Raw genomic sequence first — 12,405 nt, 5'->3', positions numbered from 1 at the left:
AGAGAACTGGCCCGGTCCGGCGCTTAGGAGCTGCTCACAACAGAAGGACGAACGAAGCCCCTCTGTGCCCTCAGGAGCTCTCGGCCAGAGGGCTGGGGCGGGGGAGAGTACAGAGTTTGCTGTTGAGCTCAGGAACTTTCCAGAAGTTAGGGCCGTGATGACCCCCGAGACCCTTTCCCCCTGTGAGGTCGCTCTCTCCCAGGGGGGCAACGGAGCAGGCGTCTGCTCCAGCGGCATCCTGGGAGGAAAGGCTGTAGCTCCCACTTGGAGGGAAAGTGGGGCACAGACATCATACATGACTTGTCCCGCCCTTGCCAGGCACTGCCACTGCCCCGGCCACCCATCAAGCCGAGTTCCAGCCCCGTCTGGGCCCTTCCGGGCGTTACCTGTGCTGACAGTGGGCATCATGGCACACGGCCTTGGGAAAGGTCAGACACATGATGGTGTGCGGATGCCCCAAGCCAGGAAAGGAAATGACACGACAGAGCTCCTTCCTTCTAAGCCGAGTGTCCCCAGCTGTGGACTAGTCACAGGTCCCATCGCATCAGTCGGGTTCCAGTTGCTCACGCACAGCCCTTTGGTGTGCTCTGAGTAAACCGGAACAGTCTCCAGGCACAGGGTCCGTCTGCCTTTCCTCACTCTCGGCATGGGACCGTTCTGCCCCTTACAGCCCTCCCAAGCCACCTATCTTTTCTGCAAGTGGGACGGGGAAGCCTGTCATGACAGGCCACCTACTGCCATGACCACTCCAGGGCCTTCACAGACACTCTGCCCACATTTGACCCGCTGGTTCCCAGTGTCCTTCGCGTTCCTGTATTAGCCTCATGTCCTCAGAAAGCCTCCCTCAGTCCCCACACCAGACTAGCTTCCCTTGTTCCAGCGTCACGCAGTTTTCCCTTGGTCATGCAGACTGCAGCTCTGATCCCTCCGGCGCGGGGTGCGGCCTTGCTCCGTGCCTGCCTCCCTGCCGCACCTCAAGGTCGCGGGTCTTGCCCGTCACATCGCCAGCACCTTACGTAGCTCCTGGCACAGAGTGGGCACTCGGTGGCTGTTTATTGGAAGAAGAGAGATGGGGGAAGAGCCAGGGCGCCTGCAAACCCCTGCCCTGTGCGCCCCACGCCCCGCCCGCCTGGCGCACCTTGGTGCCTCAGGGTCCACGTGCACGTGCCGCATCTATTTCACAGTCGTTATAAAATCTTGCCAGGAATCCACTTCACGTGGGAAAAACCCACCCCGTTTTCCTTTTGGAAAATAAGATGGATTCTGTAGCTCTCCAGGCTTCCCCCACGGGCCCTGTGCCCATTCTGCCGAGCTGGCTCCTGTGAGTTCGTCAGTGCCGGGGATCAAATCCGTCCAGGCTGGAAGACGGGAACTTAAATAGAGAATCCTGCTGCTTTCATACAATTTCTTTACTTCCCCCAACACCATTTCCCTATCACCACTGCACATTTTACCTTTATCCATATAAAGATTATTTTTCTTGGCAGGCAAGGAAGCAAAATAAAACTTGAACATTTTTACAGCTTTCTGTGTTGGCCTTAAACTGCAAGCCTTGTTCCTTCTTTGCTTTTTCTTTTTGTCCAACCAAAACAAAAAGAGGATCTTTTAGGAAGCCTGAAACCTTTGGGATGCCAGGGAGCCTCATGCTGCCCTTCCGAGCTGTGTCCTGCAGCATGTCCTCCGTGGACAGGTACCCACCCTCCCTCCTCCTTGCAAAACCTGCTGGGTCACACCTGTCCTGGTCTACCGGTCACGGAGGCAGGCACTTGCAGCAGACTGTCCCTTTCCTCAGGCTAGACATCAGGCATTCCCAGTGTGGCTTCAGCTGGGCTTGACATCACCGGTTGTCAGGATCGGAGTGTGCTGCAGTGGCAATATCACCAGGCTCTTTTTGTTGAGTCATTGCCTGGCCGGATCTTTCCAGTGCTATCCTTTTGCAATTTCCTTTTTTATACCCAATTTCAGGAGTGTTCCTTTCCCCTCTTTCTTAATTTACCGAGACCTTTCCCAACCTGGATGCAGCCGTCCCATGGGTGTTAGTGGTGGTGAGCGTGCCTTCCAGGTGTTCAGCACAGGCGCTGACCCAGATGTGCGGCAGCACGGGGGACCCCCGGTTGCCAGGCCAGTCCTCAGCAGGGTCACTGCTGTGAGGGCAGAGAATGCTCCGCCCCTCCCTTATTCGCCATCTAGCCTTTGACCTCCCCGCCAGCCCACACTCCCGCTGATCCCCGAGTGCCCCGAGGGCTTTGCCCCAGCCGTGCATAGCAGCCTTCGGGGAGCTAGGGATGCCCGTCCCCAAACCTTCGTCCCCACGCCTCTGTCATAGCCCCACACAGTCGTCAAGCCCAGCCACTGGCTGAGCCCAGTGAAACCGCGTGGCATGTGGGGAGGTGCCCTGCACGCACCCCCTCCCTGCTGAGCCCGCCCAGAGGTGTCCCCAGCTGCACCCTTGGAAACAGTGTGGTCACTGCTGTGCCCATTTCCCAGAGAAGGAAGTAGGGGGAGGGGAAGCAGCTCTCCACGATCCACCCAGCCAGGAGGCAGATCCACATGCCACAGCGTGTGCTCGTAACTGCTCTGCACGTCCTTGTTTGAAATCCGGGGAGATTTGTGGTTCCTTTTGTCAGAAATCCAAAGCCAGAGGAAGGGCTTGCTAGGAAGCCCAGCTGGGCCTCACAGCCCTCTCTCGCTCTGACTTGGATGAATTCAGTTTAACAATAAAACCCATTTTGTCATTGTTTAATGAAGGACTTTTTTTCCATCATTTTGTTAGGAAAATTTCAAAGTTATTGAAAAGGGTAGGCAGCGAGAGTGTATAATAACGTCTGCTCCATGGGTTTGATCGCACGTCCGTCCGACTGCCCACACATCTGCCCGCCCACACACAGCTTTGTTTCTTACGCATTTGGAGTAATTGCAGACACTGGTGCACTTCACTCCTAAACAATTTAGTGTACATATTGCTAGAGTTTAAAATTTTTATAGTTGCTTTTGAGATAAATTTATATATAGTGAGATTCATATATCCCAAAGATACCATTTGATGAGTTCAGAACCCATTTTAACAAGCCTCACCCCCAATGAGCTTGAGTTTGCTCTTGGACAAGTATTAGGGGAAAATAAAATGGAAACAGAAATAATTATATAGAATTTCCAATCCTCAGGATATAGGGGTATGTGTACATACACATACATGTATGTACACACACATGTGCTGGGCTGATCTGTGGCTGCCTGCACTATCTGGCCCTGCTGCGGGTGGGGTGGTTGGAGAAGGGAGAGTCTGGGGAGAGAGGGAGAGTTAGGAGAAACTCCGCTAGCCCTGAGCAGTGGACACGGACCGATTGACACCACTGACAGTGCAAAAGGAAAAGAAGGAACAAATCAAAGCTTTTTAAATATGTTCACTTTTCACCTGCTTAAAAAGAATCCCTGTGAACTTATGCTTCTGGCCAAAATGATCCCTGAGAGAGGAAGCAAAGGGTCAGGCAGAAGCGTTGCCAGGCCGTGGTGCAGGCAGAGGGAACCCCGAGCCCGCAGCTCTCCTGGGCTGAGGAGCAGAGCAGACAGTCTGGGGGACCAAGACAGCTGAAGTCTGCAGAGCAGACGTTGGAGCTCAGGGACAGGATGCCAGAGACTGAAGAGAATCCTCTGGAGTATTCAGTGGAGTCCTGACTAGCACATGGCAGGCAGGCTGGGAATAGAACCACCCAGTAGGGTTGGGTGGAGAAGCAGCTAGGGCTCACACAAGCCAAGAGCAGTGGCTGTTCCACAGCCAGACTAGAAAACATCCTACCTTCTGGGCACTGGGTAGAGTATTCAGACAGGTCTGGCCTTAGCAGTGGACGACAGGTAGTCTCGGTTAACACAAGGCTCTCAGGCTGCCCAACACATCTTAAAAGCAGCACCGGAAAGGATCAAACTGTTTCCACAGAACTGCATCCCAGGGCAAAGCTCGAGAATATGCATAGGAATACAGAAATATCCAGCACCCAACAAGGTAAAATTGACAATATCTGACATCCAATCAAATTATCAGGAAGCAAAGAGGGAGGACAATATGAAACATTATAGGTTAAAAATAAATCAATCAAAACTGCCCCACAATGGACAGAGATGTTAAACTTGCCAGTTGAGGATATCAAAACAATTAATATAACATTTAAGGGATCCATATAATACAAAGTATATTCTATGACCACAACTAGATCAAATTAGAAATCAGTAAAAAAATGATCTCTGGAAAAATCCCCAAGTATTGGAAAGTGAAATGATATAGTTCAAAATAACACATGGGTCAAAGAAAAAATCAGACGGAAATTAGAAAACATTTTGAACTGAATATATATTTTAATACAACATAAAATGTGTGTGATACCACCAAAGCAATACCTAGGGGAGAACCCTGTAGAACCACATAGAAAAGAAGAAAGGTCTCAAATGAATTACCTCACTTCCACCTTAAGAAACTAAAATAAGAAGAGCAAAAATAAAATCTGTAGTAAACAGGAGAAAACAATAAATGTGAGAGCAGAAATCAATGAAATAAAAAAGGAAAAACCAATTAACCCAACAGCTTCTTCTTTGACCAGACCCTGGTGGGGTCACTGAGGAGGAGCCTACCAAATGTGTCATATTCACCAAGCAGCTGCTTAAACTCACCCAGAGAATTGAGGAGTGGAGAGGACTTCCCAGCTCATTCCACAGGGCCATCATGACCCTGATACTCAAGCCAAAGACATTACTGGAAAGAAAACTATAAACCGATATTCCTCATGAACATAGATATGGAAATAGAAATAGAAATTTAGTGAATTGAATCTAATAGTATATGAAAAGGGTAATACATATGACCAGGAGGGGTTTATCCCAACAATGCAAGGTTGGGTTAATATTTAAAAGTAATTAATTCCCCATATTAACAAACTAAGAAAGAAAAAACATACGGTCATCCCAATAGACGTATTAAAGATGTTTGACAATATCCAATATCCATCTCTGATCAAAAAAATCTCTGTAAAGCAGGAAAAGAAAGAAACTTCTTCAAACCAATAAAAAGCATCAATGAAAAACAGACAGCTAACATCATCACTAGTGTGGAAAAGTGAATACTTTCCCCCAGATCAAAAATGAAGCAAGAATATCTGTTGTCACTGCTTTTATTCAACACTGTACAGTAAATTCTAGCCATTGCAACCAGTCAAAAAACAAACAAAAAAAAAAAAAGGAAGGAAGGGAGGGAGGGAGGAAAAGAAGGAAGGAAGGAGGGAGGGAGGGAGGGAAGGTAGGTGGGCATCCAGATTGGATAAAAAGACTAAATAAAACTATTTACAGACCATAATGATTTTGTGCATGAGGAAAACCCATTGCAATCTACAAAACAGATTCCAAATTTAATAAGTGATTTTGGCAAGGTTGCAGGATATAGCAGCATTACAAATACAGTTGTATTTCTAATTACTAGTAGTAAACAATCAAATTAATTTTTAATATAATTTTAAAGGGCATCAAAATATTAATTACTTAAGAATAAATTTGACCAAAGATATGCAAGACCACAAAGCATTGCTGAGATAATTTCTTAAAAGACCTAAATAAATGGAGATATATATATATATATATCTCCATACAACTTGTTTTAAAAACTTGATATTGTTAAGATGTCTATTTTCCCCAAATTGAACTATGAACTCAGTGTAATCCCAATCAATATAGCAGCTGGCTTTTTTGTAGAAATTGACAAGTTGTTTCTAAAATTCATATAGCGATGCAAGGGGCCTAGGATAGCTGAAACTACTTTGAAAAAGAAGAGCTAAGTTGGTGAACTATTGCTTCCTGATTTTATTACTTATGATAACACTATGGTAATTAAGACAATGTAGTATTAACATCAAGCCAGATAAATATACCAGTGGAAGAAGTTAGAGAGTCCAGAAATAGACCCACATATACAGGTAACTGACTTTTGACAAAGGGACAGAGGCAATTCAGTAGAAGAGAGTCAGTTTTTTTCAATAAATGGCACCACAACTATTGTATATCCATATGAACAATAATTAACTTTGATCCATATGTCATACCACATAGCCCAAAATTAATCATAGATCTAAATGTAGAACCTAAAACTGTAAAATTTCTAGAAGAAAAAAATAGGAAAAGGAGAAAATCCTTGTGACCTTGGCTCTGGCAAAAATTTCTTAGATTTAATACCAAAAGCACAATCCATAAAAAGACAAGTTAATAAACCGGAGTTTATTCAAATCAGCACTACAACTACATATTGACAAAGCATATATCTGATAAAAGGCCTGTATTCACCATTCATAAAGAACGCTCAAAACTCCATAATAAGCAAACAAACAACCCAACACAGTAGGCAAAAAGATTCACATAGACACTTCATCCAAGAAGACAAACAGATGCAAATAAGCACAGGAGAAGATGCTCAACATCTGTAGTCGCTGTGGAAAAGGAAATTAAAGCCACAATGAGCTATCACTACATAGCTACTAACATGGCTAAAGTTGTATTAAAAATGACAATGCAGAGTGTTGACAAGGATCTGGAGCAACTGGAACTCTCCTAAACTGGGAATGTAGAATGGCACAACCATTTTGGAAAACAGTTCAACAGATTCCTAAAAAGTTAGAACTACAACCATCATGTGATCCAGCCATTCCAGTCTTTGGTATTTACCCAAGAGAAATGAAATTGTATGTCCACGCAAAGACTTGTATTCACATACAACGTTCATAGCAGTTTTATTTGTAATTGCCCCTGAATTGAAAACAACCATAAGCTCATCACCAGAAGAATGAACACACAAATTGCAGTATACCCGTACAAGGAAAAGAATGTTTATATGTGCAACAGCATAGATGAATTTTAAAATAATTATGCTGAGTGAAAAAGGCCAGACCAACAAGAGTATATACTGTATTGTTCATTTATATAAAATTCTAGAAAATGCAAACTGATCTCTAGTGATAGATAATCAGTGGTTGTCTGGGGACTGGAGGAGGAGGAAGGTGGGATTATAAAGCGTGATGAAGAATCTCGTGGGAGTGATAAGATGTTCATTAGCGTGGTTGTGGTGGTGGTGGTGGTTTCATGGCTGTGTACAGATATAAAAACATCAAATTTTACACCATATGTACAGTTTATCATATGTCAACTACACTGAAAACAACAGCAGTGGCTCTAACTCTTTTGCAATCCCTCCCTCCTCCTGGATACCCCAAGCCCACAACTACCCGCACTGCGCTCTCCACGGTATCAGCCTCCGGCTGCAGTGCCCACGTGCTGTCCCCACGTCCCCCGCCCGCTGCTTCCTCCCACACCCACAGGCCACACCCTCCTTGGGCCTCTTAGCCTTTATTCTACAGGTTTTCAAATATCAGGACACACAGGATAAACTTATTTTTGGTAGTATGCTAGTGGCATTTTCAAATGATAGGCACAATGTGTTTTTGTTCAACCTACAGATACATGATTTTCCCTATTTCTTGATGTTTTAGACATTCTTTAATGAATTTTTTGTGCTTTTGTTGGATTAACAATTAAAACCATTGTTTTGAAGTTAGAGGAAACTGACTTGAAAATATAACTAACATACTCCTTAGAGATAAATTTGTTTCCCAACTTTTGGGACACTCCTTGGTCTCAGCCTCGCTGACCTGCACCCCCTGCCTTCCCGGTGAGCACGAGCCTCCCCCCGCCTCCCCGAGGGGCCAGGTCCCCACACTCCTTTGGGTCGCTGACTCTCACCTGTCCCCTCGCTGGGTCCTCTGTGGTTAGTCCTGTGGCCTCTCCTCTCCCGGCAGACCCATCTTCCTCTGTGGCTCTGTCACCACCCAGATGCCTATGGCCCCAAGCGCCACACCTCTGCCCGCGTCATCCTGTGCTTCAGATGCAGGTCTTCAGCCTGCCCAGCAGTCATGGGAGCTCCACAGGCTCGAGCTTGGTGGATGCCGAGCAAAGGCGTCTCCCTCAACCCCTCAAGCCCCACTTCTCACCTGTGCTTAACTTCTCTGTAACGGCCACTGCTGTCCTCCTCCCTCGGGCCACACACCCATCGAGCACCTCCTTCTGCTGGCACAGGGTCAGTGCTGGTCACGGTGCCCCCAAACCTCCCTCCCCTGGTCTGCTCCGCTCCCACTGGTGCTGCCGATTCACCCCCAGCCTGGGCTGCTGCCACAGCTCCCCAGCGGGAGCCCCTGCCCCGTCTTGTCCCCACGTCCCCACTCAGCCACTGCCAAACGTGGCCAGCCCCTCCCCTACCTCCAGTGGCTCTCTGGCCCCAGAACAGAGTGCAGGTTCCCCAGCAGGGTCTGCGAGGCCGGCACAGCCAGATCTCCTCTGCCTCTCCGACCCTGCCCCTCCTCGAAGTTGCACGTTCTGCGAATTCTCAATCTTTCGATCAAAATGTCCCCATTCTTCTGCATCTCAGGCCTTTGCACGTTTTCTCTTTCGCCAGCAATGCTCCCAGCTCAGTGCACATTTGTCTGTCTCCCAGGCCCCCTAGTAAGTGTCGTTCCTCCAGGAAGTGCTCTCCCAACCCGAGTGTGGGACATCGGCTCCACTGAGCGTCCCTCACAGCCTCTGCCTGCCTGGCCATGGCCCCCGTCCCCACGGGCTTCCTGACTTGCACGCGTCTCCCATTGCAGTGCCACTCAGGAGGGCAGGGACCACGCCTGGCCTTCATTCGGAGTCCTGTGCCCCAGCCCTGAAGTCTGTCCCTCCGCACGAACTGATGGGCCTGCAGGAGAGGAAGCGCTGGGCTGCAGGCCAAGCTGGTGGCCCCGGCCCCGGCCCCGGCCCCGGCCCGCTCGGGCTGCTGTAACAGAATCCCACTGGGGCTTAGAAACAGCACTCACCTCTCACAGTCCTGGGGGCTGAAGTCCGGGACCGAGCCTTTCTCGGTCACCAGGCAGACTCGGTGTCTGTGAGGGCTGCCTCCCTGTAGACGGCATCTTCTCGCTGCGTCCTCACATGGCCGAAGGGCAGACAAGCTCCCCGGGCCACATCGATAGGGCACTAACCCCGTCTCAGGGGCGGAGCCCTCATGACCTAGTCACCTCCCAAGGCCCCACCTCCTAACACCAGGTTAGGGTTTCAGCGTCAGGGTTTGGGGAGCACACAAACATTCCGACCACAGCACTCCGCAAGTTAAAGCAGGTCCTGAAGGGAACACCGGCTGAGTGGACCGAGCAAGAGCGGAGCCTCCGCGTCTGCACGGTGGTCCTGCGGCCCTGGCGGGGGAGCCCAGGACGAGGGGAGCCCGGAGGGAGGGGCCCCCAGGCAGCATCGGAGAAAGGGCCAAGGGCGCCGGGCCCCTCCCCGTTGCTCTGGGCTTGGGGCTTCATGCCCTTGCCTGCGGGACTGTTGTCAGGGATCACGGAGAGACAGTGTGCACTGCCCGGCACAGAGACAGTGCCGCAGAGACGTAGCTGTGATGAGGGCTGTCACCATGACTCTCATTCTCAAGCGTCACTGTAAAGGCTGCCAGGGAGGGAGGACTAGCAAGATGCGGAGGCCCCTGGGATCAAAAGGAGATGGAGGGAGCTGGGGGTGGGGGGTGGGGGCCCGGGGTCCTCGTCAACACAGAAGGCATGTTGGACGCGTGGTCTGCGGCCCTGCTGTAGGCTCGGGTGGGCCCATGGGATTGAGACTTACTAGCATTTGGTTTGGGGCAAGTTACCCTCCCTGAATCTCAGTTTCTTCATCTTTACATTAGAGGCAGACCCATAATACATCACTTACTCAGTTGAGCTGCTGTTTCAAGAGCTAAGACTCGTGTCGTGCTTGCGATGGCATCTGGCACGTGGTGAGCACGCAGGCAGTATTCTGGGTACTGTCCACATAGAAATCTGTTTGTGTCCATGGATATTGGCTTCGGTCACACACTGAAAAAGTGGACACAATGCCCAAGTCCCAGCACAGCTCGATTTAGAATGTGTTGAACTCAACGAAACACCAGCGAGAAATCCAGCATTCTTTTTACATCGTTTCACATGAATCTATCCCTTTTCTTAAAAAGGTGGTTTGACTTTTGCCTTTAGAGGCACCGGAATATTTCCTTCCAAATCCCACAATCCGTTTATCAGAGGAGGATGCAAGTCTGAACTAACAGTAGAGGCTCGCGCTTCCTCACCCGACAGAGTAGGAACTGGGAGTTGGCACTGTCCCTTCCCGCCACACGCACTCGGCGTCCGGGAGGCTCTGTGTGCCGGACGTGGTGGTGAGTCCCCCGGGATACCTGCCTCGAGGACCCCCACTGAGCTGCGCGAGCCGAGCCTGTGGGACGCTGCCACAAGCCAGGGTAGCCGGAGGGCGGGACGGCTCTGGGAGAGTGGCGGGACCTGCCGGTGTATCTGTAGATGCTCCGATTGTTCATACTTTTTTTCCTTAATGCAGTAACAAGTCACTGAAAGCTTTTAAGCATATTTGTGTTTCAGAAAGATTACTCCTTGGAGCTATAGTGCGATGGGTGTCGGTGTAAAAGTCTGTGTGTTTCTGGAATACTATTACGAGGGTGGCTGTGCACAGAGCTCCTTAGTGCCTGGAGGTCGCACCCTTGGCTCGTCCACAGATCCGAGTAACTGTGAGTCTCTCTCCGCGCAGGTGCCCTTGCTCGTGTGAGTCGGCAGAAACCCACCTGTGAGACGCCCGCAAGCATCACTCGAGGATCCCACGTGGCCAGGAACATCACATGTGGTGTTTCTTGTCTACAGGCCAAAACACGTGCAGTTGATCTTCAGCATGTTCACGTACGATGGTTCAAAGGGAGGGGAAAGGCTGCTTGGCTGCGCGGCTCCTGTGCCAAGGAAATGTGTTTTGCCTCTGAATATTTTAGGTTGCCAATAAATTATTGTTGGCAGGTTAATGGGAAAATAAATGCTGGAGCCCAGCACTCGCACTTAATTATATTTATGGGCAAAGTGAAAAGAGAATCATGCCTTAGACTGATCTGGGGCCTTTGAGACTTTTACCACATAGAGATGGTTAAAACCATTTGCTGGTTTAGAATCTTTGAATTCTAGAAAAAATATATATAAATCAACTGAAACAATCTGAATGTTATATGCTACATGATGCTATGTGTTTTGGTAGTAAGATAAAGAGTCGGGGGCTTTTCAAAGGTGACTTTGTCAGGTAATAAAACTACTAGATTCTTCTTCCTTAAATATTTGGGGCTAACACCTCACAGAAGGTTGCGGACCATGATCTGACCAACTAAGCATTTGAAAATCAACTATTGCCACCTATAAAACAATCATACCTAATTGTGTGGCCAGGGCATTTCTAAGTCCTCCAAAGGTGGCAGGTGGCTGAGATCAGCATGACGCTGGTGGCCGCTGGTGACACCTGGACAGCTGTTCCCCCGCGGGCTGTGAAGTAGGGCAGGCCTCCCCGAGGGACCTGCGTGCGGAGCCCGCTGACATCTCTGGGAACCTCCTGCCACCCGCAGGGGCCCGGGAGCAGGGCTGTGGGCCCCAACACACCACAGAGCTCCGCTCAAAGCTGTGCCGAACGGTTCAGTTCGGTTCAGTTGCGACGCTTTTGCTCAACAGTTCATCAGCCTGCCCTCTCCCGGCACGTGGTGCTCCGCCACCAATATTTATGATGAAGTTTAACTACGGCATTAATTTTTCATATATATCTCTAAAACATTTTGTTATATTGAAAAAACTCTTGAAGAGAGTAATACAAATCAAGAGGAGTTCGTGGAGTAAAATCTCTTAGTGTAAACCAAAGACAGCGGGATCATCTTCCGTGACAGCTGTCTCGGATCCGGGCATCGGTGGACTGGACAGTCCGTTCTGCTCTCTGACAGACGTTGCTAAACCCCCTCAGTGAGGCAAGAGCTACCAGCCAATCGCTCCTAATCACAGTGGTCTGTTATTTGTCTCTTCGTGCCACAAATAAAAGGAAATCAAATCCTAGCTGTTGTGTGAATTTCGTACTGCAAGTTGTTTGGATGCCCCACCTCTCACGTGGGCTGCCTGCTACACTCCCTCACCGGGTCACACACGACAGAAAACAAAACAGCAGAATCTCCACCCTCACAGCATTTACGTTACCCAGAGGAGACAGACCATAAACAAGACATGTAAGCAAAACGTTGAGAATATTTAGATGCTGCTAAGTGCAAAGGAGAAAACTCATCAGGAAAAGGACACGGAAGAGTCAAACAGGGTGAGGAGGAAAGGCTTCCATGAGGTGACATTTGACTGAAACCCCACAGGGAGGGAGGGCGCACACCTTAGGTGGATGCGTCACTGGCACAGAGCAGAGCAAGTGCAAAGGCCCTGGGGCAGAGTTTTGCCTGGCTTGTTGGAGGAACAAGAAGGAGGCTGTGGTGGAAGAATGGGAGATCGTGCAGAGGACATTTCCCCTGGCTTC

General features: G+C 49.2%; 1 protein-coding gene across 11 annotated transcripts in view; it reads left to right on the top strand.

Moving 5' to 3' along the window:
• COBL (cordon-bleu WH2 repeat protein) overlaps positions 1 to 11,945 on the top strand; it is a 283,679-nt gene extending 271,734 nt beyond the window's left edge. For all 11 annotated transcript variants that reach the window (XM_045564748.1, XM_045564745.1, XM_045564737.1 and 8 more), the window contains one exon: positions 10,624 to 11,945. In XM_045564748.1, coding sequence (XP_045420704.1) covers positions 10,624 to 10,641 — 18 coding nt within the window. In that variant the 3' untranslated portion in view covers positions 10,642 to 11,945. The remainder of the gene's footprint in view (positions 1 to 10,623) is intronic.
• Positions 11,946 to 12,405: the final 460 nt, after the last annotated feature.

Source organism: Lemur catta, chromosome 11, assembly GCF_020740605.2.
Source record: "Lemur catta isolate mLemCat1 chromosome 11, mLemCat1.pri, whole genome shotgun sequence".
In the NCBI taxonomy this organism is placed as follows: domain Eukaryota; kingdom Metazoa; phylum Chordata; class Mammalia; order Primates; family Lemuridae; genus Lemur; species Lemur catta.
The sequence above is the reverse complement of the archived record's forward strand: the minus strand, read 5'-3'. Positions and strand labels throughout refer to the sequence as shown.